We start from the raw sequence: 27411 nt of genomic DNA, 5'->3' as shown, positions 1-27411 counted from the left end.
TTTTTTATTTTTTATAGGATGAGTTTGATTTTATGCCATTGTCTAGGGGAGAAGAAGACAAATTAATAATACAGTTATTTTATCTTGATATTTTAAATCTTACACTAGACTTACACTCACCTCATTTAAATTAAGCCCTTGTTTTACACTATTTAGGAGTCCGTTTGTATTGAATTCTTAAAAAAAGTCCTTTATATGCCTTACATATTTTAAAAGTACTTTTTACAAAAGTTAAAATTATTTAAATTTTTAAAAAAGATTTGAATTTTAAAAAAAAAAATTGATTTTTGACTCCTGTTTTTTTTAAAAGCTAAAATTTTTAGCTTTAAAAAAAAGAAAAAGTGTTTGTCATTTTAAATGATATAAAATTATGTTATTTTAAGAGAGATAGATACAAAATAATTTTTTTTATTTAAAATTTAAATTAAAAAAATCACCCATTTTTTCTCTCCCATGATTTTCATTTTTTGTGTTTATCTCTCTCCTAAAATGACATAACTTATGTCATTTAAAATAACAAACACCAAACCCTTAAAAAAATAGGTTTTAGATTTTTTTATGACTTATACTTTTTTTAAAAGTAGGCATCCAAACAAACTTTTTTTCGAGAAGTGTTTTTTTTTTCTCAAAAAAAGCTATTCTTGAAAGATAAAAAGAAAATACAAACTGGCTCTAGATTACCTTATTAAAAAACTGCAATAAAACAATAAAAATACACTTAGGGGGTGTTTGCTTCAGGAGTTTTGAAAATTTCCCCAGCGAAGTGATTTCAGCTTTAACTGATCTCCACGTTTGGTTCACGGATCTCATGATTTTTACCCATGAATGTCAGTTGCCTAGTTTTCTTTAATTGCATGTTAAAAAATCGACAAAGCATTGTTCCTGAATGCAACTTGGAAGCTGATATTTTTTTGAAAACCGGATAAGTTAATAATGTGGTACAAAACGGTGACAATATTACCCCTGACTTTGGATTGTAAAGTGTTATTTTTAAAAGGATAATTTTGTAATTTCAATAATTTTTCTCATCAATATTTTATTTTCAACTAAACACACATTCAAGAATTTTACTCAATTTTCTTAGTAAAATTTTGTTCAACCAAACAACTTTTTTAAAAACTTTGTTATCTAACTCACTTTCACTGCAAATCCCTAGTAATTACATTTTCCTAATAAAAAAAGATTTCACCTAAACCAAACACCCCCTTATGCCCGTTTGGATGGACTTTTATTGCTAAAAAAGTTACTTTTTTTAAAAATAAAAGTCCTTTTGAGAATTTTTAGATGTTTGGATAACAAATTTTTGTAAAAGCAAAATTTAAAATAAAAGTTAAATTTATGCTTTTATTTTTAGCCAGTAGTTGGTTGCTTTAAAAAAAAGCAGAAATTACAAGATAATATATTATCTTTTTTTTGGAAAAAAGATAATATAAATTTTTAAAATACAATTTTAACCCCATTTTATCATACCTATTTTATCTCTTCTTATCCTACGATCATGCTATTTTATCTCTTTTTTATTGTAATTTAATATATAAAAAGTGTTTTTTTTTTATTTTAACATCCAACAAACTTTTTTATATAAAAGTGATTTTTATATCATATATCCAAACACAAAATAATTTTATCTTTTAAAAAAAACAACGCATAACATTTTTTTTTAGAAGCTCATCTAAACGGTCCTTGACTTTTCGAGTTCAAGAGAATTTAGTGTAAATAAAGGGCCTGCTAGATGGTAGATATCATTAAACAAGTGGATGCAGCTTAGTGGCAGGATGTGAAAGAGCATGACCAAAACTCTGGAATGCTTTAATTCTTCGTGTGAGCTAATTATTGTATTGGCTAATTTCACGTCCTCAGTCAAGAGTGTTCTGACATTTAGGAGCAGAATGATTATTCAAACTAATGGCCTGTGTTGATGTACAAGTTTATCATTTTTTTGGTTGAAATATTCCGATCGATTCATTGTTTCACAGTTAATCCGATTTTGGGCGAGTCCAGGAGTAAAGCTTTAAATCTCTTCCAAAAGTAATATTGGAGAGATTTGAACACATGATCTTACCTCCACCTACTTAGCTCTCATGCGCCAACTGATCTACCACTATTTAGTGTTTATCATTTTTATTTTTTTTATAGTTACAAGTTTATCATTTTACCATCACTTCCATGTTGTCCTATGTGTAGTTTGGCAATTCTCTATAAATGTTGTGAAACAATTTTGTTTATTTTTATTTCCTTTGTTGATATGTTTCTTCCTTGAGAAAAAAAAAGAAGAACAAATAACGAACTTTTCTCTCTTTTGCTCACACCATTCGCGCAACAGTAATCATCAGCACTCGTAAACTGTTAATAGGATGGAATCTAAAACATCCTTATTTGAAAAAAAAAACCCTGCAAAAGTGATCACTTCGATTGATTGAACCGATTTGTTTTTCTAAACTATCTTATCCTAGATTTGTTTTTCAACCACCAAGAAGGAATTTGACCAAAATTACCAGATAAAATTTTGTTAATATTTTATACGGAAATTTAGTTCTCTGTGACGGAAATTTTTAATGTGTTTCAGGTTCTTTCACTTAAAAATTGACATTAATTTTTTTTTCTCTTCTCTCTTTTCTTTTCTCTCTTTCTCTCGTCTCAGTCCCACCATTTTTTTTGTTCCGGGACCACTGTAACTTCGCTCCTCTGCGATAGCAGCAAAAGTTTTCTTCTAGCTGACCCATTGGGAAACGTGCAATGCTTTTTTTGTAATTTTTTAATGGAACATGACCCACATAATTTTGTATCAGCAACAGGAGAAGAGGAATTTTGCGGCTGTTTGATCCGTTAAGGGTTTTTCTCATGTAAATATACCAATTTGGTATATAGTTGGGAGATATTACCATTCGAGGTCTTTGAGTGCCTCACGGAGGACCCAGCGTCTCTAAATGACGCCTCCAAACCCTTGCGGCACTCATATAAGTTTTTTTTCCAAACGCAGTGCCGCCCACTCCCCCAACGACACTAATTATATATTTTTTTATTTCTTAAGTGTCGCTCATCCCCCCCCCCCCCCACGATATTTATTTAAAAAAAATTATTTTTATTTTTTGAGTGTCGCCCCGTTGGGGAACTCGGACGGCATGCCAAGTGGCACAACCCTAATCGTCTGAGCCCACATTATCCTAATTTTTTACCTCTGTGTTCTCGCTTTCATTCGTATAGCAAAATTTCAAATCTGTTTCATTCTTCTATCTGATCTTTTTCCATTTGCAGCATTCTCTTCTCCTTTATTTTTTTTTCCATTTGCAGAGAATATGGTTGCAGCAAAACGGTTGCAGCAAAGTGAAGATCATTCCAAAGCAAAAAAGCTCTAGGACAAGTTAACATCATTTCCATTTTATTAATTAATTAAAATCATTTAATATTTTTGATTATTTTAGATATCTGACATAATATTTAGAATACACTAGTTTTTTTACTAACACAAGCATATGCAATTAATTATATTTATATAGTTGTCATTAGGGGTGTTCATCAACCGATCTAAACCGATTCAAACTGCAGTGACCGAACCGAAAAACCGATAACCGAAAAACCGAAAACCGAAAAAAAAATTTAATTGGATTGGATCGGTTTTCGGATTGGCAGATGAAAACCGATCCAATATATTAATTTTCCTCTACCTACTTGGGTCTTTCCCCAATCATAGCCCAAAAATTTCTAAACCCAAGACCCATTAACCCATCATCTAAACCCAAGAAAAAACTTAGTCACATCTCATCAACAAAATTTCATCTATGTAGAGCTTCATGTCTCATTGTCCAAAAATAAATAAATTATATTATTGTTTACTGATGCTTTTGTATTTAATTTTTTTTTTTACAAAACCAATATATACAAAAGATGTTATTTGCGCAATAATCATGAATAAATTTTAGAAGTTTCAAAAAACCGAAAACCGATCCAATCCAAACCGAAAAAAATTAGATTGGATCGGATCGAATTTGAAAAAAAATCCAAACCGAAGGGGTTGGATCAGATGATTTCTGCTTCTAAAATCGATCCAATCCAGACCGCTAACACCCCTAGTTGTCATAATAAATAGTCAATGAAAAGTAGTGTTTAATATTTTAATTATGTGATTTAAAATAATTAATTTGTAAATATTTAGGGTTTCTTTTAATTAGAAATAGTTGTTATAATTTTTTAAATTAATTATTTTGTGTTATCCTAATAACGTAGGCATGTATAATTAATAATATATAGAGATTTTAAATAATAATTATTTTTTACTTTAATGTGTAATTAATTATATTTAGATATTCGACATAATAATTAGTCATTGATGAGTAGTGTTTAGTATTTTAATAATATAATTTAGAACAAATAATTTGTTATTAATATTTAGGGTTTGTTTTATTTAGGGATAGTTGTTATAATTTTAAATTAATTCTTTTATGTATCCTAACATAGACATGTATAATTAATATATAGAGATTTTACATAATAAAATATATTTTTATGTTCATGTGTAATTAATTATATTTAGATATTTGACATAATAATTGGTCATTGATGAGTTGTGTTTAGTATTTTAATAATGATATTTAGAATAAATTATTTGGTTTATCCCATTTCTAATTTTCGTAAAATATGTTATTGCCTAATATTTTACTGTTTTCTTCTAGATATGGGGTCAATTTATGCAATCATATATTACAATGGTAGAATATATGAAGGTGCTACAGGATGGACATTTGAGGGGCAAACCAAAGGAATATAAATACAATGCACCTGATGCTTGGTCACCCTATCAAACCTCTCTCGATACCACGATAGATCATGAAAAATTGTCTTATGATAGGTCCATCTGCATAATATAATATATGTACAATAAATACCACCTAATAGACATAAGAATCAAACATGGCATGTCAGATTAACATACTTTACACCAACAAGTGTGCTATCGTCAAACTTTAGGAAATGTGGAATAGTATCTGGAGCGATGGTAAAAAAACTAGCCCAAGCCCATATTTGCAACACCACAAATGCACCGGATATTTCAATCCGATCAGGTGAGGTAGCTATGCACAACTCCCGATAAAGGAAGGCCAACATTGCCGATCCCCAGCTAAATCGCCCACACACCTCCAAGTACTAAGAAAAGGTAGATATCGGAGGTGCACCTTACCACCACTGTGACCCGCAAGTAAAAAGCCTCCAATAAGGCGTAATATGTATGCTTGCGTGAATCGGAGAAGATTCTCTTCATCCTCCATCCATTCCTCAACATTTACAAAAATTTTGTCCAACCATGAAGTCTTTAGAGTACCACCCTTCAAATCAGATGCACTCGGGGTCCTCCCAAGCAGTTGTGGTACCAAAGCTCTCAACTCTCATGTTTCAGACATGCCAGTAACAGGTTCATCTTCCGAAGGAAGACCTGTGATCATTGCAACTGTTTCAGACATACCCAATAGTGGACCCAGAAAATTTTATTTATGTCTGCACATTTAGTGACATTGAATTTTTTTTTTAAATATTTTAAATGCATTAAAAAAAATATAAACAATAAAAGAAAAAAAAACTTCATCTTAACATAAAAAATAATAATCAAGAGTCAACTAAGCTATCATAATTTCAAGCAATGATTATTTGTTAAGATTTTTATTTGTATAGCGATTCAAAATAATCTTGTCCTATTTTTATTATTATTTTAATATTAAATATAATTATATATCACAAGTGAGGGTAAAAAATTTACATTATGAGTTGTACAACATTTCATAAAATCTCCAATAAATTTTAATATTTTTGAATGTAAAGCCAACTTTATACCTAAAAGGCTCGTGGCTAGGTATTTCCAACAGCACACTAGTCAACTTTTTCAGTGTCCTTAACACTAATTTAAACCTTGACATATTTTACATTATGATTTGTTCCAATCACCCGTTAATTCTTTGCAAAAAATTTTGTTTCACAAAAACTTGTGTCTGCAACTGCCCACACTAGCAATAGTGTGGGTCCGCCATTGGACATACCCATATGAAATATTATTATCTAATTATATGAATATTATCTCATTATCTAAAGGGATTGTGTTTTCTAAAGTTACTTTAGATAATTTTATCTAATGTTCACTGAAACGACGTTGTTTTGAGGCGGAAATCATGGTATTTTTGTAATTTTAATTTATTTCAGGGTTATAATAGTCTTTATCATTCTAGTTTTTTAATTTTTTAACCCCAAAACGGCGTCGTTTTGATGAACATTAGATAAAGTTATCTAAAGTAACATTAGATACTTTTTTCCCTTATCTAAATATCTAAATCACTAATAACATGTTATTATCTAATTAAATCACTAATAAGTTCTGTTATAAAAAAAAAAAAATCACTAATAAGTTCAATTCAAAAATTTTCTTTCAACTTTACATTTACCTTTGAAATATTCATTTTATCAGATAAATTAGTTTTTAATACTATTAATTCATGAATTAATTTTGACTAACGGATACATATTTTATTGATTTGTGTGATAAATTTAACCTTATAGAAATTAGTATGACTAAATTACATGCATCTATTAGAAATTATTTTTTGAGTAAATACGTTTTTTTGGTCCTCAGCAAAAGGACTAAAATGGGTCTATTTTGAATTTTTTAGAGACCACGATTTTAACTAAAAGGATCTATTTTGAATTGTTTACTGACCACGATGGGCCTTTTTATTTGCTATGGACTAAAACGGATATCGTGAAATTTGTTGAGGACCAAAAAAAATATTTACTCTTATTTTTTCTATTTACTCTTTTGAAAATTACTCTTATGGATGAGTTCATACTTAGGTATGTAAAAGTGAATGCATAATGTTATCAAAAAAAAAAAAAAAAAGTGAATGCATAATAATATTTACTCATAACTATTATCTAAAATTTTAATAAACAAATATCATCATGTTTCTTTGTATTTTAGTTTATTTGAATTTTTAACGTTTATTATCACTAATAACTCAAATCAGAAAACACAGACAATTTAAAGATCCCCATTTTGATTCACTAACACAAGTTACACAATCGATTGGATCAGCATATTGGTTTGATTTTAATAAAAAAGTACTCACCACGTTAGGTCTTCCCGTCGAAATGCATCAGATTTTGTAGGTAGGTTTCATGAATAATAGAAATCTCAAGTGGAAAGCATGCCAAAGAAAAGATGAGAACAGAGTGCAAAAATTTACCTTGTCAAATGCAGAAGACCCCACACCGAGTTGGCTAGAACGAAAATTTTCTTCCTTGTGCAGAATACCCCACCAGACTTGGCTGAAAAAAACAATTACCCCCTTCTCAAATACAGCATATTAATCCCAGCAAGCTTATTATCCCAACCAAATTTGTTGAGATATATAGTCTCACATTGATTGGATGGTAAACTAATATGGGGTTTTGGTACTCCCACCTATTGAGCTAGCTTTTGGGGTGGTATATCCCAAGGTATCAAAGCCTCACCGTCCTCCACTTTAAAAAATGGAATTAAAATAAAATAAAAAAAGCACAAAAAAGATAAACAAAAAATGGGCCTTTATAAGGCCTTAGATATTCTCACCCCTTGAGCTAGCTTTTGGGTGTTGTATCCCAGGGTTATTAACAGTTATTAATGGTGTCCCCAGCTCTCAACACCATCTTCTTTCCTCACCATGTATTGTCTGTACTGACGCCTCTTGTGCAACCACGTCGTTGCCCACAGTGGCTCTTCCTAACAACAAAATCCCCAAAACCAGAGATGACTACTATTTGATGGCATTGAGAGATTTCCTTGTTGGGTTTTCTCAATCTTCCATTATTGTTATTGTGTTAACATCACCACATACCTGGTTTTCTCAACTATTTTATAATATAAAAAATCATCATGAAACAAGGAAGGGAAACAAACCAAAAAACCATCACCTCCTCGTCGCTCTTTAAGAAAGGAAAAAAGGCAGGTTTCATATGTCTCAATCAATTAAGATAAACGCAGGCAATTGTTCTGTAATTGAATTTGATATTCCGAAATTAAATTGTAATGAAAGTGAATGAATGAGTTACCTGTTAACAATGTTGTCTAACAAATTAGAGGTTGATTCCATCACCAGAGACACCATTGATAAGGTTCTTGTCCTCCGATTTTGCCTCTGACCCTCTCTGTCTCCATCTCGACAAGATTGTATGCTTTTCATTCTCATTTATAAAATTTTTGTTTTATTATTCGCAGAAGTTCAAAACGGAGATTCACAAATTGGGGGTTTAAAAAAAAAAGTAGATGAGTGCCGTACAGGGGGCAGGGCGGCACTTATCTAAATAAAAAAAATTATTTATTAAGTGTCATGAGAGATATGGTGACACTGGATTAGGAGAAAAAAAATTAGATTAGTGTCGTATGGGGGTAGGGCAGCACTTATTTAAATAAATAAAATTAATTATTGAATATCGTGAGGGATAGGGGGAGCACTCGCTTAGGAGAAAAAAAAAATCATATGAGTGCTGCGGGGATCTATAGGCGTCATTTAAATACGCTGGGTCTCCCGCAGCACTTAAAGACTCCAAACGATAATATCTCCCAATCATATACCAAATTGGTACATTTAAACGGAAAAAGTCCCAAACTAGTCAAAAAGCCTGAATTTTGTTGTTGCATGAGAAGTGATAGCTCCTATTTTATATATTATTTTGATGATTTAGTTATTTCTTTCTCGATGAAAAGACTCTTATCTATTGAGATTGTAAAAAAGCCAGATCCTACAAGCCCAAGAGAGTGGCTTCACTACATAGTCCAGATAATATGAGTGTTATTTTAACCAAAGTAACACTCAAAATAAGGATAAAGCTGAGCCGAGAAGCAAAAGACTAGACAGAGCATGTATTGAAAGATTATGTTTCTAAACACTCTAGGTGCCTTGGGTGTCTCAGAGCCTATCTGAAGATTTAGGATTAATTGAATTCTCTCTTCTAACACTAGATTTCTCACAACACCGAATATTAGAGAGATTTAATCCATGTACTAAAATGAAAACAAAATAAATAAGATATGAAGAATAGACCTCAATTTTTCTTTTTTTTGTATAACAGACCTCAATTTTTCTTGCATTGGGTCATATATAACATTTCATGGATAAAAATTGAATAAATATGATACAGAATGATATGACATAACAGGGGGCACAAAGAAGTAATGGCAGCATAATGATTAATGGGATTACATAGGCTTTCACTATCCACATTAAAACCTTGTAGTATTGGGACCCCAGCAATTCAAGTCCATGACTTTCCTCATAGACTCTTCATTAGTTCTCTTCACCTTATTGGAAACTGCAGCTGAAGATGCAGAAGACAATTTCATGGCCTGAGTGTATGATCTGATGTTGTTCTTGGCATGCTGTTGCAGTGACCTCAGAGCATAGTTCCACCTGCAAACACCCAATTGGTCTTTCAAGGCCTCCACTGCTCCAATACTTGATGCCACTATCCATGACTTTGTTGCTGCACTCATGCTGGCTTTGTTCATTCTGAATTTGTTTGAGAGGGATCAATAGATTTGATTTGAGTAGGGTAAAGGTTTTTTTATCCTTATATATGTGAATGTGGGTACTTGAGAGTTGTAAAAGTTGGGTGAGTTCAAATACGGAGCAAGAAACCACAGGCAATTTTAGGCTGAGAGGAACTTAAAGGCAAAACCATGTGCGGTTGAAATCTTTGATCCAATTGCTTGGAAGTGAATCCTGGTATTTTCCCTATGCTATGATTGGAAGAGCATAGAATATTCATTCCACCAGCTATTTATTTGTTTAACATTATTTATTAATGAATTAAACAATTGATGATAGAATCAACAGTCAATATGTTAAAAATTGGCTTTTCTTCTTGAACAATTTGTATTTATACAGAGTCATTTTATATTTATATAGTTTTTCATATTTTATTATAGAGATTTGATTTTCTCGTGTTACATGATAATTCAATTTTCATGTTGTGACTCAACTAGTTGTGAGTCCCACATTTATTAAAAAAAAAAATTATACGCAAATCGAAGAGTCACAATGTGAGAAAATATTGTTGGGTATATTAATAATATAATCCAATAGTATGTTCACATATAAGCCCAATAAGTGAAAGCATGGTTATTTGGGTCCATATGGGCTGGAGCCCAATAGCTTCATTATATCTAGGGTTTCCTAAGCTGGAGGTAACACTGTTGAGCATTCCAAACTTTGATGTCTCAAGGTGTAATACTTTAAGCACCTCTGAACCCTTCTCTCTCAAACTCTTAACCTCCAACAATCTTAAAGTATTAGCTTCGGGTGTCAGATTTGAGCGAGTAAGGTGTCTATTCGAAGATCTCAACGAGAGGAACTCATATTTTAAATCACTTTCGTGATTCGACGGAAGGATTTTTCAGGATCTGAGTTTGAAGATACTGCAGCCGCAACCTTTCGGTCCAGATCCCGGAAATTTTAGCCAATTTCAGAAAGTGAAACCTATTGGGCTTTGTTCTACTCGTCGAGACGATCGTTTTGAGTGGTCATTCGCCTCAAACGGAGATCGGACGAAGGAGATATGACTGTTTGAAGTTATAGGTACACTTTTATGCTAAAAAGAATATTCCTGCGAAAAGGAATATTCCGAGGGAATATTCTGTTTGTTGAGGAATATTCTGTATGGGACATTTTAAAAATCAGAAAAATGTTCCGGTGAGTTTCTGGCCATAGGGGTAGTCCATCTTAAGGTTTTTGGGCGCTCCGGATCTGTTTTTGGGGTCTGTTTTGGCAAATTCTAAGTCTACAGAGCAGTTGATGAAAGTTGGAGCTTTTGCTTTAATTTGCGAAGTCTGAGAGAGCTACAAGGTGCACTCTTTCTTACTGTTAGCTCTGATTAAAATGCCTAAAAATAATTCCTATGATATTATGAAATGAAATCATTTGATGTTATTGAATTTTATGGTTGGAAATTACATGTTCAATTTGGTATGGAAGAACATGAAATATTCCATAATATATTAAATGATCTTGCATTTACCATTGAAAATTGTGGATTAATATCAATGGAACAAAGATGAATAATTTTGTAGGGATTGCTCGCTATGACTTGTAGTGAATATAAGACGATGAAAAAAGATATGAAATCACTTGAATGCTTAGTTCCAAAACAAGAAGGGCTCTCCAAAGCTCTCATAGCAGAGAAGTTATTTGAATTCAAATTTAATACGAATTCAGTTAATTAAAATTGAGAACATAAGGAACAAGTTAAAAGTTGATAAATCTGATATATCTGATAATCTTTTTGTCGATCTTGCATTGAGTAAACTATCTGCTGAATAGAGTTCTTTCAAGACTGAAAGAACAAAGTGAACTGGATAAATTAAAAGGGTTTATTTATATTTAGGATCAAAACTATTCTAGGAAGAGTTTGGAACAAATAGGACAATAAAAGTTAATTGCCTACTTAGTTTCACATTCCAATAAACCTCAGAAGAAGTCCAAGTCACCAAAAGGTGAATCTTCTTCATAGTTAGAGGCCAAAAAGACTATCTTTAAAAGAAGAAGAAGGACAAGTGCCATAACTGTGGAAAGTGAGATCACTGGGCAGCAGAGTGTAAGCTACCAAATAAGTTAAAAAAAAAAACAACACACCACAAAATGAGGCTAATATGTTAACTAATGAACCTGAGCCTCAAGCTTTCGTTGGAATGATGAAGAATGGAAAGGCCAGTGTCTCTTTTGAGTGGTGGTTGGAGAACGGTGCTACCTGTCATACTACAAATGATAGAAATTTACTCACTAAGATCATAGAAGTGAAAGACACAGTGGAAAATTGCAGTGGTAATAAGATAGATGTGACTCATGTTGGAACTGCAAATTTGGTGCTTTCTTCAAGTAAATTACTAACTCTAAAACAAGTTAGAGTAGTACTTTTATTTAAAAGAAAATTTATATCTTTGCTTCATAAAGCTTGTATGCCTTCTCAACTATGAATGATAGAGTAATTTTAGTTGTTAACTCTTGTTATTTTGGTTGTGCATTCATGATTAATGGTATGTATAGATTGAGTTTAGAAATTGTGAGCATAAACCATGTGAGTTCAACTTTGATTGATCCAAAGTTGTTATATAATAGACTTGGACATGTGAACTATAGGAAAATGCAACATCTAACTAAAACTCTTGATACTCCATTAAATGCTTCTATTCGATTTGACAGATGTGAAGTATGTGCATAAACTAAGATCACTAGAAAACCTTTTAAGTCAGTTTCTAAAAGCACACAACTTCTTGATCTGATACATTTTGACCTTTGTGACTTTAGAAATTATATTACTAGAGGCGGTCAGAAGTATTTAATAACATTCGTAGACGATTTTTCTACATTTTTTCATGTTTATTTGTTGAAATCGAAAGATGAAGTTTTTTGAAAGGTTCTAGATTTTTAAGTCAAGAGTAGAAAATCAACTCAACTTGGAAAATAAGAGGTTTATGAGTGATAGAGGAAGAGAGTACACAATGACAGGGTTCAAGGAATTTTGCGCTTCGGAGGGCATAATACTTGAAACCACTGCTCCTTACTCGCCCCAATCAAATGGTGTTGCTGAGCGCAAGAATAGGACATTAACTGAAATGTTAAACTCTGTTACTTACAGCTGGCATGCCTTCCTCCTATTGGGGAGAAGCAGTTCTAACTGCCAATCACATCCTGAACAAGTTGTCGCACTCTAAGTTGTCTATGACTCCTAATGAGATATGGCATAAGCGCTCTTGTAGATATGATACTCTTAAGACTTGAGGATGTATTACTTATGTAAGAATACAAGATCCTAAAAGACCTAAGGTGGGACCTAAAACCATTACTTGTGTATATCTAGGAAGTGCAGAAGACAGTGCTGCAAATAGATTTTTGGATCTATCTACAAATGCGGTGATAGAATCCAGAGATGCAGAATTCTTTGAGAATAATTTTATCAAATACATGGCTTGAGTGTTTCCGGATCTACAGATATGATTTATGAATCTCCTATAGAATCTGAAGCAAGCCCTTCTGACACTTACCCTACACAACTGACTGTTGAATCAGTTCCAGTTAGAGTATCTACGAGAGAGAGAGTTCCCAAAGACTTTGGCGAGGACTTTGTCACTTACCATCTAGAGGATGATCCATTCTTCTACCAGGAAGCAATGAGATCTAGGGAATCTCTACTGTGGACAGAAGCCATAGATGATGAAATGAGCTCTCTGTTGCAGAATTTTACTTGACAGCTAGTCAATTTGCCGAAAGGGCTAAGGCTATAGGTTGTAAGTTGGTAGTGAAGAAGAAACTGAATAGTGATGGATCGATAGCCAGATACAAAGTACTTTTAGTAGCTAAAGGCTATAGACAACAAAGTGAAGTAGACTATTTTGGTGTCGACTCACCTGTGTGTTATCTATCAACTATAAGAATTCTTCTTGCTTTGACATCTATTGAACACTATGTAGTGCATGAAATGGATGTAAAGACAACTAGTGGATGACATGTTAATTCTTGGTTTTGATCATTCTGTAGTGAATGACATAAAAGCTAATTTAGCTACAGAATTTGATGTGAAAGATCTTGGTATTGCTAATACCATTCTTGGTATGAAAGTAAGCTTTGATAGGCAAGTTATCTCCCTTAGCCAGACTCATTATATTGAGCAGCTACTTTCTACCTGGGGATACAGTGAGTGTAAACTGAGTGAGACACCATGTGATTATAAAAAAAAAAAAAGACCGAGTCCTCATGAAGGGACCAGTATGGATCAGTTAAAGTATTCAAAACTGATTGGTAGTCTCATATATGCTGCAAGTTGCACTAGACCTGACATAGCCTTTACAGTTGGCATGCTGATTCATTTCACTAGTAATCCTAGTAAAGAGAATTAGGATGCCCTCGATAGGCTGATGCGATATCTTAAAGGTATTAAAGATTATGCTCTACACTACTCTGGTTATCCTTTAATTGTAGATTAATATTCTGATACGTCATGGTGTTCAGAAATCAGAAATAGTAAGTTCACCAGTGGATATGTATTCACTTTGGGTGAAGCTACTATTGCTTGGAAATCCAAAAGATAGACTTGTATTGCATTGTCGTCTATGGAATCAGAACTTTTTGCTTTAGCTTTAGGCGGCGAAGAGGCAAAGTGGATGAAGAATCTGATTATGGATATTCCTTTGACTCGGCTAAAGATTAATTCTTTAAGCCTGTTTTGTGATAATCAAGCAGCTGTCCAAGTTGTTTAAAAAAAAAATGCTCTCTTTAATTCAAAGAGAAGACATATAAGATTGAGACATGCGTTGTTGAATTATCTGAGAAAATAAGGAGTTATCACCTTGATCGATGTGAGATCGAAGGATAACTTGGCTAATGCTCTCACAAAAGATATGCCTAAAGATCGATTATTCAAAACAGTGGGGAAATGAGGTTAAAGACTATATAGATAAGTCTTAATTACCATTTACTTACCTTTTAATTGTGTGTTTTGAATTATCGAATCTTTCTTTTGTTGGCCAAAATGATAAGCACTGTTTATATGTTTCTTCGATGTTCATAGTTGCTGATTAATTTGAAAAGGGTAAGTTGTCTCATTCCAAACTTGATGAAGATAACTTAAACCTGATTCAAAGGTTCTACTTGAGAAACTTGTGTCATTCCAAACTTGATGATACAATCCAACCTGGTTGGACCATCCTTTTGGTTAAATTATCTCATTCCAAACTTGATGCTAGATTATTTGACTTTGAGGAATCAGTAATTGTGACATTCCAAATTGAAACATTGAAATAGCTGTTTGCATAAGAAGCCTATGGGTCATGTTCTTAATTGAAACTTGACATCACATGACTAGGTCATTGTAAGTAACTTGACTATTGATTTTGTTCATTTAAACTAGACAATAGTTATTCTCTTACAAATAAACTTAAGTTGATGGCTCTTTGCAAAATAAACTATTTAGGCCTTGTTCATAATTTATGAAACTGGCTTGATGCTTATGAACATAATATTGCGATGCTTTATGACATTAATATATGTTCTTCTTTGCCTGATGATATGATGCTAAGTTCTTTTAGTAGAACTAGACATCTTTGGTAGATTATTCAACCGATTGAATTCATAATAATATGAAATTCATACTTGATATTCTACAGAGGATGGCAGAGATGGAGGAGAGCTTGATGAGAGGGATCTTGACTAAGATCACTTCCTTGATGAATGAATATATCATTTAGAGTATGTGGGGACTTGATAATTCACCTGCTATTGCCCATTTTGATGGAGTCCATTTATTTAAGACTTACATTTTGCTATCTTTAATTTATGAACATTGTTGATTGTGAACTGATTTTGAGACTTATTTTGGATATTGGGATTTGGATGAGTTTAGATTGAATCTAAAACTCTAAATATTTACTTTGGTATGTTGGTCTCAGAACAGATTCATGATAATGATGATTTATTTATTTAGATTGAAAATGACTATTGAGTTTAATGTTTACAGTTAAAACTCTTTGATTGATCCGAGTTAGTTGTCTTGGACTGGATATGAATGATTCATATTTGTTTGAACATTACATTGATCACTCTATTGGATTGTGCTATATGGTGAACATAGGAGGAGATTGTTGGGTATATTAATAATATAATCCAATAGTATGTTCACTTATAAGCCCAATAAGTGAAAGCATGGTTATTTGGGTCCATATGGGCTGGAGCCTAATAGCTTGCATTATATCTAGGGTTTCCAAAGCTGGAGGTAACACTGTTGAGCATTCCAAACTTTGATGTCTCAAGGTGTAATACTTTAAGCACCTCTGAACCCTTCTCTCTCAAACTCTTAACCTCCAACAAATATTTCTCACATAACATGAGAAGTTTTTTCTCCTTAATATTTTTATAAAAACAACTAAAATGAACTTTTTTTTTGGAAAAACTTAGCTGTTACTATTTACAAGAACAAAGGCGTGAGTGTTATTTTCCAAAAAAGAAAAGAAAAGACGCGAGTGTTGACGTGATAGTAGGGTCCTATAGATTCCCTTCCGCGTATATTTTAGTTACAATTTTTTTTTTTTTTGAATATCATAGTTACAATTTTTTTAAGTTCATGAGGTGGAATTAAATCGTAAATATTATATTAATGATTTTACATATTCTTTGAGTAGATAGTTTTATATATTATGTCCATAATAGATAACATTAACACTATTTTTAGTTCACCTTGTATTGATTTTAATTTTAATTTTATTAGAAAGAAGGCTTTTGTGTGAATTAAATTTATGACCGGCCACATAGCTCTAATATTATATATTAAAGAATCAACTTAATCCAAAAATTTAAATTGTTAGATTAATGTCATATTAATATGTACCAAACAGCATGGCAGGAAACATGCTTCTACTGTAGCCGCGGATGGTTGCATGAACATTCCAAGCTAGAACCATTATATGGATGAAACAGAAAAAAATACATGCTTGACCTCACGCCACTTCTCATGGATTTGAATAAGAAAGGCCAATTGTTTTGGTAAACCACCTTAGGCCAAAATTCAAGAACGTACGTAGTTTAAAATTAATATTCATTATCTACCAAAAAATAAAAATAAATTAATATTCATTGTGCCATGAATGTATATAAAGTATAAACCATCACTCAGAAATATCCATCAAGAAAGATAAGTCCCCTGTCAAAGTAATCAATTTCTCTTTTTGTTCACTGTCTCGTAGACTTTGTAGTTTTGGTTAAGAGAATTAGAGGGAGAAAGATGAATAGTAATAGGAGGGGGTGCAAATTTGAGACCGCGTTCAAAACACTCTTGTTGGAGCAAAGAAATGGTTCAGTAACAGAACCCGCTTGCAATAAAGGAAGCAATGGTATGTGGCATGATGATTATGGTATTGCAAAGCTGTCCAAAAGGAGCAATATTGATGAGAAGAGGAGGACTCAGAAGGCTGAGAATATCATACACTTGATTTGCTGGGGACCCACTTGGTCTTAGATCTTAAATCTTAAATCTTAAATCTTTGGCTTTGTTGATTTTTCTGGTGAGTTAGGATTAGGACCCATTTATTTTGGTTGTTTTCCCCTTTATATTGGATCCATGGAAGTGATTAAGTGAATATCCATAGGAATTAACATATTGTACCATAAGAGGCTAGGCAAATATGTTTCCCATCCTTTGTATCACTTGCAGCTATAATACAGGCAAGGAAGACTAGTTTAGACTCCAAGGATGTGATATAAAAGGTACAATAGTTTTATATTTTAGATTACATTCTTTTTAACATATAAGGATAGAAAATGTACACAAATCCACAATTTTAAGTTGTCAGTGAATATACATTAATATTTTTATGTTTTATGTTATATTTTTCTACCAAAACAAATCAAATTAAGCAGGAGCTTTGATCGATTTGAAGTTGATTCCTTAAAAAGGGAATCAGTAGTATCCTTTAAGGGAAGAATAAGAAAGTGTTGATAGAAAGTTTGGTCAGCATGAACATATTTAGCAGAATAACTGAATAAGAATGTAACTAAGCACTAAGCAGAGAAGCACAAGACAAAGCTGAGCATGTTTGTAGACATTCTAGTGGCTCGATCAGAGCCTATATGAAGATTTAGGATTAATTGAATTCTCTTCTAAAAACATTAGATTTCAAATAACACCATGGCAAACACAAACCCCATTCTGCCCACACCCTTTCCTTTTTTAGCACTCATCTGGATGGGAATTTGGAGATCTTACATAGGACACCAACCACGGCAATTTCTTTCTTTTCCTTTCATTATTTAGACATTGATATTCAATCAGATTGATAACATTATATTCAGTATTTGCCCTCTATAAAAGATATTCACGGATCCATATGTACATCTTTAAGGTGTAAACTAAGGGAGATTTTAGATAATAAAATGAAAACCAAACAAATGAGATATTGAGAATAGACCTCAATTTTTCTTTTTCATTGGGTCATCATATATCATTTTTAATGGACAAAAATTGGATAAATAAGATACACAATGAAATGAGAAGAAGGGGCTACAAAGTAGTAACTTGCAGCATAATGATTAATGGGATTACATAGGAATTCACTACCCACATTAAAACCTTGTAGTATTAGGACCCCAGCAATTCAAGTCAACAACTTTCCTCATAGACTCTTCCTTGGTTCTCTTCACCTTATTGGAAACTGCAGCAGAAGAGGCAGAAGACAATTTCTTGGCCTGAGTGTATGATCTGATATTGTTCTTGGCATGCTGTTGCAGTGACCTCAGAGCATAGTTCCACCTGCAAACACCCAATTGGTCTTTCAAGGCCTCCACTGCTCCAATGCTTGATGCCACTATCCAAGCTCTGGTTGCTGCACTCATGTTATAGCTTTTGATGAATCTGAATATTGATATATGAATATGAAGTTGTTTTGATATGTTGATATGGGTGTGTGTTGATTGTTATATATGTTTGTGGGTATTTTGAGTGATTGGGTAAGTGGGAGTTAATAACTAAACCACAGGCAAATCCAGGGGCGGTTTCACCCATTGTTTGGAATAGAATCCCACTGTTTTTTTCCCAAACTCTACGCGGTATACGTATACTGAGATTCATGGTAACATCCAACATGTAACAACTATTTATTGATTTAATAATTTATTTTTGAATTACTTCCTTTTTTTAGTTACTAAAACAAGTATTCTCGTGTACTTCGACTCTTTGAAGCGACTATAAGATTAATTCAGAATGTGTGAAGAGTTAGAAATAAAGATATTTAAACTCGCCAAAGGTGATATATGGGGATTGAACCGAAATCCTTTCCTTTCTACTTATTCAATTTTCTTGCTACTATGAGCATTTGATATTATTATTATTATTTTTGAATTAAATTGGTTCTACTTCTTCTATTATTCCGAAAAAAATTCAATATGATTTAAAGAGAGAGTGAGAGGGAGAGAATATTCCATATTAATTATTTTCTTAAATTTTAAGAAACAACTGAAGTATCATAAGTAAACGTGCAATTTACGTTGTACCCCACTTTTCCCAAGCTTTGTATGTTTTAATTATTTTTTTATAAATTATAGATATCCTTTGCGCAATGCAATATTGTTCTATGCGAGTCCAGAATTAAAATTTTAAACTTCTTCAAAAATAATACTAAAAAGTATTGAATATATATATTCTTATTCTCATCTGTTCAGTTCTCATGCACCAAATGAGTTATTATCATTTGCTTGTAATTTTTAATTATTATATATGTATTTTTGAAAATAAAAAATGAAAGCGGAAATGACTGACTTCTTTAGTTTTTTTTTTTTCACTCAAAGTGCTGATGGTATATTCGAGATCCTTAATACCTGATAACAACATTTCGTCTGTATTTTATTTAGCTTTGTTTTATGCGGTGTTTATGACCTATATTTTAAATTTAAGTAATTTAAATCATAATTAGAGTTGTGGAATAGAGTGCTAAGAAATCTTTGGGTCGATTTGGATAAGAGGCAAAAAAATATTTATATCAACCACCTGCGTCCAAAATTCTACAAATTCGATTAATTCGGAGTTTGAATCTTTTTACCTTCTCACTGAAGTTCAATTCAACTCATTGCTTTTTAAACAAATCAAATCTTAAGACGTAACTAAGTCGTTACCAAATCAACAATTCTTGATAGATATTTATTTCTAAGAGACTAACGAATAGATCTAAAATAAAAGGAGGGTTATATTTACAAACTTTTTTTCTTACAAACTTACAAACTACATTAATTATGACTAGTTAGACTTTAATCAAGAGTGTATGATTAGTCAAACTTAGTATAGTTTGTAAATCTATAAGAAAAAAATTTGTCAATAAAATCTTTCCAAAATAAAAATATAAAAAGGTTTAGCTCAAAATGTGCTGCGCCTAACATATTAACATACAAAATTTTATTATTAATTTAATTCATCAATATTTGATTCTTCAAAAATTATTTACATTAACTTAATCATACAAAATTTTATCAAATTAATTTTTAAATTTAAACTTCATTAAACTCATTTTTTGAAGTGTAACAAAAAATTATCAATTTAATAAATTTTATATAATCAAAATTAAATTGAACAATAAATTTTTAAGAATTAAAATAATAATAGTTGTATCTTTAATAAAATGAAAATAGCAATTTATTCAACCATTCAAACTGATTTGACATTTTTTTTTTCAAATCAACCTGTTCTGGCGAGCTTAATTAGCTGGCTCAATAACTTAGGCCTAGTACTACTGGCCTATGTATGGAACATTTCAGAAGACACCTATGGTGACCTATAGAGCCTCATCATGTGAGACTCCCTTCCCCCTGCACGACACCATTGTACATTGATGATGGGTGCAACATCTCTTGTCTTAGAGAAAGGAGCATACTATAATGGCAAAGATTTGTCTCCCTCATTCGGGATTTTTTTAATGTGCTCCAGGAGCAAATTAAAATTTGATGGTCCTTTACCAAAAAAGAAAATTTTCTTTTCATTTATACCCCTTTCTTCCTTTTAAATCCCCTCCCAATCCTTTTTTTCTCCTACTTTTGACAAAGGAGCATGAGCTCCGGGCTCATAATAAACGAGCTCCCTCGTTCGTAATTTTCTCTCTCATTTCTAGGGATTCAAACCCCACCTATAATTCCCCCCTTTTCCATCGAAGATGCACTACATTCAGTTCACTTGTATGAGCTGTTATTCTATTGACATTGAGAGCCACTATAGCCATATATACACACACTCCTCCTTTTGAGTTATAGCATATTGAGAATCTCTACGGGCTGTTTGGTACACTGGAATACTTTGGATGTCCAGGAAAATGAAAATGGGAAATTTTTATTCCCACATTTGGTAGAATGGAAACAGAAAATTTTGCTGGGTATAGTTTTTCCTCGGGTTTCCAAATTACACTACCAATTGTGTAATATGATTACCATGTTCTACATGTTAATTGTTTATTCCCACTTCTTGGTTTTTCTTTCACAAATTTTTCAGACTAAATTACCCTCCGAGCCTCGCTTATCACTTGTGTCATGAATAAAACGTATGAGGCGCACTATCTTCAGCTGACTCCCAAACCAAGCCAGTTTTTGATTTATAACTACATAATCAAAAGAGAAAAAAAAGCAGCCAACCTATTTGATGAAATTCCTCAACAGAACTCCAATACCTTGGCACCATTTTCTGCCAATCATGACAACCATATATGATAAATAACCCATATGTGAGGATCTTAAACTTGTGTTGGTAGTTGGATTAGGGAAAGTTATGTTCGTTCCTCTACCGACCAAGATTTCTTTATTTAATGAAGGCTACCCAACCAAGCTCATGTGTTTCAGTTTTCAGCCACCTAATCCAAGAGGGTTGCTCCTTGAAAAAGATAGATTAAGTAGTATACTCTTTATATCCTTAACAAGATTATAGAGCTACCTAAACCTTCATTTTGTAACAAAATATTTTCATGGGTGGATTCATTTTGCAGGTGATTAGAATAGTTTTTGCTCTCTTTCTGGTGGTACTGCTGAGTTCAAAGATAGCTGAGAGCAGAAAAGCCAAAGTTGTGACCACTTCCTTTGTGTACAATGCTATTAATTGCAGTCTCCATAGTGCTTCATTGACAATTTTTTTTTTTTTTAGTACAATTCATTGACAGATTTTAGTGGTGTGAGAACAACAACTTTAAACTTTGGATAAATATACTTCTTTCAATCAAGAAAGTTGTTCCATCGATTTTAGTGGTTGTTCTTTGGGTGCTATTTTATTATTTTGTATCTAAATCGTGTTTAAAAGTTATGTATTATGAGGGTAGTTTGGTAAAATTTCATCATATTCCCAGTAATATTTTGTCATCAACCAAACAGTTCTTTAGAAAAATTAACCAATATTCCCGGTAATATTTTGACATACCGAACACCTTTTTCGTAATATTTCCGGAAAATTTTTGTTCCCACCGTATTCCAATTAATCATGATTCCCGGATACAAAAAAATTCTCCAGTACCAAACGCCCCCTAAGAGAGCCTTGGTCATTACCATTACTACTAAGAGTAGCCCTAGATCAACATACTTTACTCACTAAGGGGTCGTTTGGTAGAGGGATAAATTTTAGATTCCAAGAAACTCATATTGAAAATCCTAATTATCCACTTTTGGTACAAGGATTCTTAAAATTTTCCAGGGAAAATGAGATTCCTGAGAATTAAAATTATGAATAAGAATCCTATGAAATAATACCACCAGATGGATGGTATTTTTGGATTTTCACTTGGTGAATTTTTTTTTTCCATAATTTGCGGGACATAAATAATCCTGCTTTAATATTTTCATAACTAAAATATCCTCTCTTATTAAAGCCCTAGTCATGATACTTTACTTCACAAAATCGTGGGTTCCTCTTTTCCCTTTCACGACGCCTTTACTGGGTTCCTCTCTGTTTCACGCTGCTTCCCTCCGGTAACCCGAACACCATGATCGTCCAGTTTCGACATTGAATCGACAGCCAAGATCTATGCTCCACGCCGCTTCCTTTCACGCTCTAGTGACATTGTACGAAGCTGGTTTGAGAACAGTCAAATTCATTTGGGAAATTTGGGCCTGATCTCCAACACTGCGTTTTGATCCTTTTGTGGCATATCAGAATTTTTTTCAAAAATTAATCAAATGTTAGTTTTGTAAAATCAGCTCACATTTTCGAGAATCAATGACAATCAACCAAATATAGAATCAGGAAACTTGAGCTAACATTCTTAATAATATTTTGGCCTATCAAACAACATTTTGGTAACATTTTTGGGAAACTCAATTTCCCATTATGTTCCTAGGAATCATGATTTACAGGAACAAAAAAAAAAATCTTCTTTACCAAACGCCCTTTAAGAGATATATCGGTGGCTTCAACATAAACAAATAGTTCACAACTAGTTTCAATAATCTCATCATATTTCCAATAATCGTGATTCACAAAAACAAAAAAAATTCTCTTTTATCAAACTCCCCTTAAGGGATAAATCGGTGGCTTCAACATAAACAAACATTTCATAACTAGTTTCAATAACCCTATATATATATATATATATATATATTTATTGGGAAATCTTTTTCTTATGTTGATGTAGATAAGTTATCTTATGTTAATGAAACAAAATAATAAAAGGGACTCACAAATGATTGGAAAGAAGAAAAATAAAAATGGGACCCACCTTGTTATGTATGTGTAAGAAGATGGGTTATCTCATGTTGAATGAAATAAATATAACCCATATATATTACGCTATTTTGTATTTAGTAATAAAATATAATAATTTTCTATCAACATTTTGATTGGTTAATCTATGATCTAATTGATTACTAAAATTCTTTCTTAACTTTTTAATGACACAAAAATGAAAAGAGAAAAATTGTCAGACATTCTTAGATAATTTTTTTTGTTTTTGAAAAAAAAACAAAACACGTTCCAAAGATAGACATGTCATAGTTATCTCATTAGAAGAAAAAAACATATAATAATGCTTATTATAAACAAATTATCAACACAAATCTTTCACTATAAATCAATATTTAAAACTTATTTACCCATGTAGTCCACTTTGATATTTCTTAAAACAAATACGATCGATATTATTATTATTATTTTTTAAAATAGAATACTAAAATATATTCCTTGCTAATAATGATATTAGTTTTGTTTATGCTACGCAGGTGGATTTGACTAGTGAACTTGGGACCTTTATCACGACAGTATAAATTACACTAGTGGGGAAAAAAAAACTAGAATATATCTTTTTCTTTTTTTGAAAAAAGGTGGGTTATTGACTTATTGTTGATGATTAAAGAATAAAGACTATATGAGAGTTGGGTTAGTTCAACAAGGGTGAAATCTTTGGGCTGGGAAAGGAACATGAAAGCAAAACCAGGTGCGGTTGAAATCTTTGCACCAATTGTTTGCAAGTGAATCTTGCTATTTTCCCTATGCCAAGATTTGTACTATGCTATGATTTGAAGAGCCTAGAAGATTCATGCCACCAGCTATTTATTTATTTAACATTATTTATTAATGAATTAAAATATTGGTTAGACTCACACTTCTTGATCAACTTATTATTATTAAACTACAATTTTTCTTTTTCTTCAATTTATTAAATATTGCAGATTGAAGAGAGAATATTCGGTTTCGACTATTATGTGTAGCGTTGGTAATTAAGCTTTTTATACACATTCTAAATAAAATTTGTTTAAGGTTCTAGTACTTTTATTGCGACTAATCGCTCTAAAGAATATCTTAATTTTATATAAAAGCATATTATATTTACTAATTTAATCCACAAAATTTTTTTTAGTGAAAATCGCATCAAACAAAATAACGTGAAGGAATACATGCTTCAACTGTGGCCGCGTTGGGTGCATGCACCATACAGTGGATGAAACTGAAAAGAAAGATAACATGCTTGATCCCACCCAGCTTCCCACGGATTTGAATGATGACTGCTGGTGAAAAGAAAAGAAAGGCCAATGGTTTTGGTAAACCTTAGCTTAGGTTCTGCTTGATTGTTTGTACGTTTTATTTAATAAAAAAAATATTTTTAACTAAAAAATAATTTTAATTTTTTTAAATAGTTCTAGAGGAGGGATATTTTTACTCTCAAAATTCTTCACTACCAACTTACTACCTATATAATCACCATTGGATCAGATAGATAATGTTGAAAAGCTTCTGAAGAGAGAGAAAATGCTGATTAGATAGGTAATAAGTTAATAAATTTTAGTAGTAAAAATATCTTCATCATATTTCTATAAGTTTTTCGAAGGAAACAAATTGAAAAACTTATACATAAAATAAAGGGAAAAACTACTCTTATGCAACATAAGAGTAGTTTATCTCCTATAGACTCATCGAAAATCGTGACACTCTTTTTTCTTTTTTGAAAATAGTGGGACCCACAACATATGTCTCTACAACATAAGATATCTTCTCTCATGTAACATGAGATTAGATGAATCCTAAAATAAATGAGCTCAGAATTCCTGATCAGCAGAATCACTTTTTACAACATTATTTTTGAAACCAAGCTTCCAGGCTATATAAAAGGTTCAAATCCATGAGAGTTCGCCACATTACTGCTACAAAAGTTGTACACAGGCCTAGATTATAGCTAAATCCTCTTGTTCATTTTCCTTTTGGGCAATTAGCAAAAGCCCAAAACTAGCTGGTCCCGGATTACATTAGAGGTTCCATCTGAATTCATCTTAGCCCAATAGTTAGGATTTAGGAAGAAAGGACTAGCTTAATACTTCTGCTATACACGTAATAAAATATTGTTAATTTCAATTGTTGGTAATAATATAAATTCAAAAACTCCAGGAAGTATTATTTATTAAATAGAAAGTAAAAAGGGGAAAAAGGCTATTATTGTTAAATAATATTTATTAATCTGTATTTCTATCCGTCTATAATTACATATTGGTCTTATTAAAAGTTTTACTACACTTTTTAAAATCGAGATTAATCCTCACTTGAAATAATGAAACTATTTCTTCATATAATTAAGTGCTTTTTATCAAGTATATATCGAACTCAAAGCTTGTTTACAATTTTAGCCATTGTTTATGAGTTGTAATTTTATAGTTAAAATTTCTCTTGGAAGAGCTAGAGAAAGAAATTTAAACACTTTGATAATGACGTCAAGTTAAGGATTTTTATTTTTCGAAAATCGTAAACCCCCCGGCCGCCCAAACAACAACCAACCAACTATATATTCTTATGTTATATGAGATAAATTTTCTTTTTTACATACTCTTCGATAATCATGCAACTTTTTTTATTTGTTTTATATTTTAGGTGGTGGGCCCACCACTATGTGTCTATGATATAAGATTTCTTCTCTCATATAACATGAAACTAGATAAACCTTTAATATATATATATATATATATATATATATATATATATATATAGGGGTAGAATCATTTGACATCAGTATCAAATTTAAAGTTTGACACCTCATCTGAGAGCCATTAGATAAAAAAAGATCAACGACTCTGATTTGTAAGCATGTGACACCATATATCTTTTTTGATCTAACGGCTCTCAGATAAGGTGTCAAATTTTAAATTTGACACCGGAGTCAAAGGATCCTACCTCTATACATATCTGAGAGTTGTTAGATCAAAAAAGATCTATGGTGTCACATGCTTACAAATCAGAGTCGTTGATCTTTTTTGATCTAATGGCTCTCAGATGAGGTGTCAAACTTTAAATTTGACACTGGTGTAAAATGATCATATCCCATATATATATATATATATATATATATATATATATATATATATTAGAACTTGTATCATATGGATTATGAATAAGAAGTGAGTTGAAGAAGGAAAGAAATAGGGAAGTTGAAAGGGTGTGTAGGTTATAAAATAAGAAGTCCCACATTGAACAACCAATAAGAGGTAGAAAGGTATATAAGCTCTCACTTCATACTATTAAATTGTCCTTTGAGGCACTACACATTTTGTTGAGGAGAGAAGAGTTAAATGGCCTTTGGTCTACCAGATGCATGCGCTGCTAGTCGGCCGGATCAACTCGGTAGTGTGTGTGAAATAAAAATTATTATTTTATTATTTTTTGTCCAATCGTTGCTTCCCTCCAAATTCAAACTGAAACATTGTTTTCCGCCTGAACCGGTCCTTTCCTTTCGGTTTTGTTTTAAACCGAACCAGTGCATTCAGTTAAATTTGAACCGAATCGGTCACCGGTCGTACCGCTTCGCAGCCATCAGTCACAACGATTTGGCAACGGCAGTTCATCGTGTGCGATCAGTGTCCATATATGGACCCCTTCAAAAAATTATCCATTTTTTCCATTGTTACTCTACCAGATTTTTTTTCATCCGTGCATGCATTCATCCATACTAATCGTACATGGTGTGATTCCTCACACATTCAGTTGTGTTCGTTTGGGCTGTTGACTGATAGTGCCATCATTCTTCAGACTAAAAATTTGTTCTATCCTGGGAGGTAATTGTTCGTGAACCTTTGACATCAGTGTAGAGGAAACAAATTGTCTTAAGGAGGCAATAGTTGTTAGGCTTCCTTCTTCAATGTTAAGCCCAAACCCATTGAGGGGTTTCCTAAAAACCCTAAATCTTAAACCATAGATCTCACATCCTCTATATATTCATTAGTTGTGGGTGGAGGCTAGGTTAGACAAAGAGATTAGAAATTTGAGAGAAAATTATTAGGGAGATTTGAGCAAAGCTTTATGCTTTGTATTTGAGAGATCTCTAGAGAGAGTTTGAGTGAAACATCTCTAGGGAGGTTTGATTATCACCATTGTTGGAGAGGTTGGGTTAACCACCACATTGGTGAATTTGATTCTTTGTAACCA

The 27411-nt window shown here is 32.2% G+C and overlaps 2 protein-coding genes and 1 long non-coding RNA gene across 3 annotated transcripts; all 3 read right to left on the bottom strand.

Annotated features, from left to right (window-relative positions):
- Window positions 1–5185: 5185 nt before the first annotated feature.
- On the bottom strand, window positions 5186–8200 carry LOC133302937 (uncharacterized). The gene is made up of 3 exons (XR_009750405.1): window positions 8068–8200; window positions 7224–7305; window positions 5186–5428 (listed from the first exon to the last, which is right to left on the bottom strand). It is a non-coding gene; the product is annotated as an uncharacterized LOC133302937 (long non-coding RNA).
- Window positions 8201–9238: 1038 nt separating this feature from the next.
- On the bottom strand, window positions 9239–9523 carry LOC133303027 (uncharacterized). The gene has a single exon (XM_061502865.1). The coding sequence runs from the start codon at window positions 9521–9523 to the stop codon at window positions 9239–9241; it is 285 nt and encodes a 94-aa protein (XP_061358849.1).
- An 8596-nt stretch (window positions 9524–18119) lies between these two features.
- LOC133303022 (uncharacterized) lies at window positions 18120–18389 on the bottom strand. The gene has a single exon (XM_061502851.1). It carries the CDS (start codon window positions 18387–18389, stop codon window positions 18120–18122), a length of 270 nt encoding a protein of 89 aa, XP_061358835.1.
- Window positions 18390–27411: the final 9022 nt, after the last annotated feature.

This window comes from Gastrolobium bilobum, unplaced genomic scaffold, assembly GCF_033153095.1.
Source record: "Gastrolobium bilobum isolate Gb01-03AN ecotype WA unplaced genomic scaffold, APGP_CSIRO_Gbil_v1 utg37005, whole genome shotgun sequence".
NCBI lineage: Eukaryota > Viridiplantae > Streptophyta > Magnoliopsida > Fabales > Fabaceae > Gastrolobium > Gastrolobium bilobum.
The sequence above is the reverse complement of the archived record's forward strand: the minus strand, read 5'-3'. Positions and strand labels throughout refer to the sequence as shown.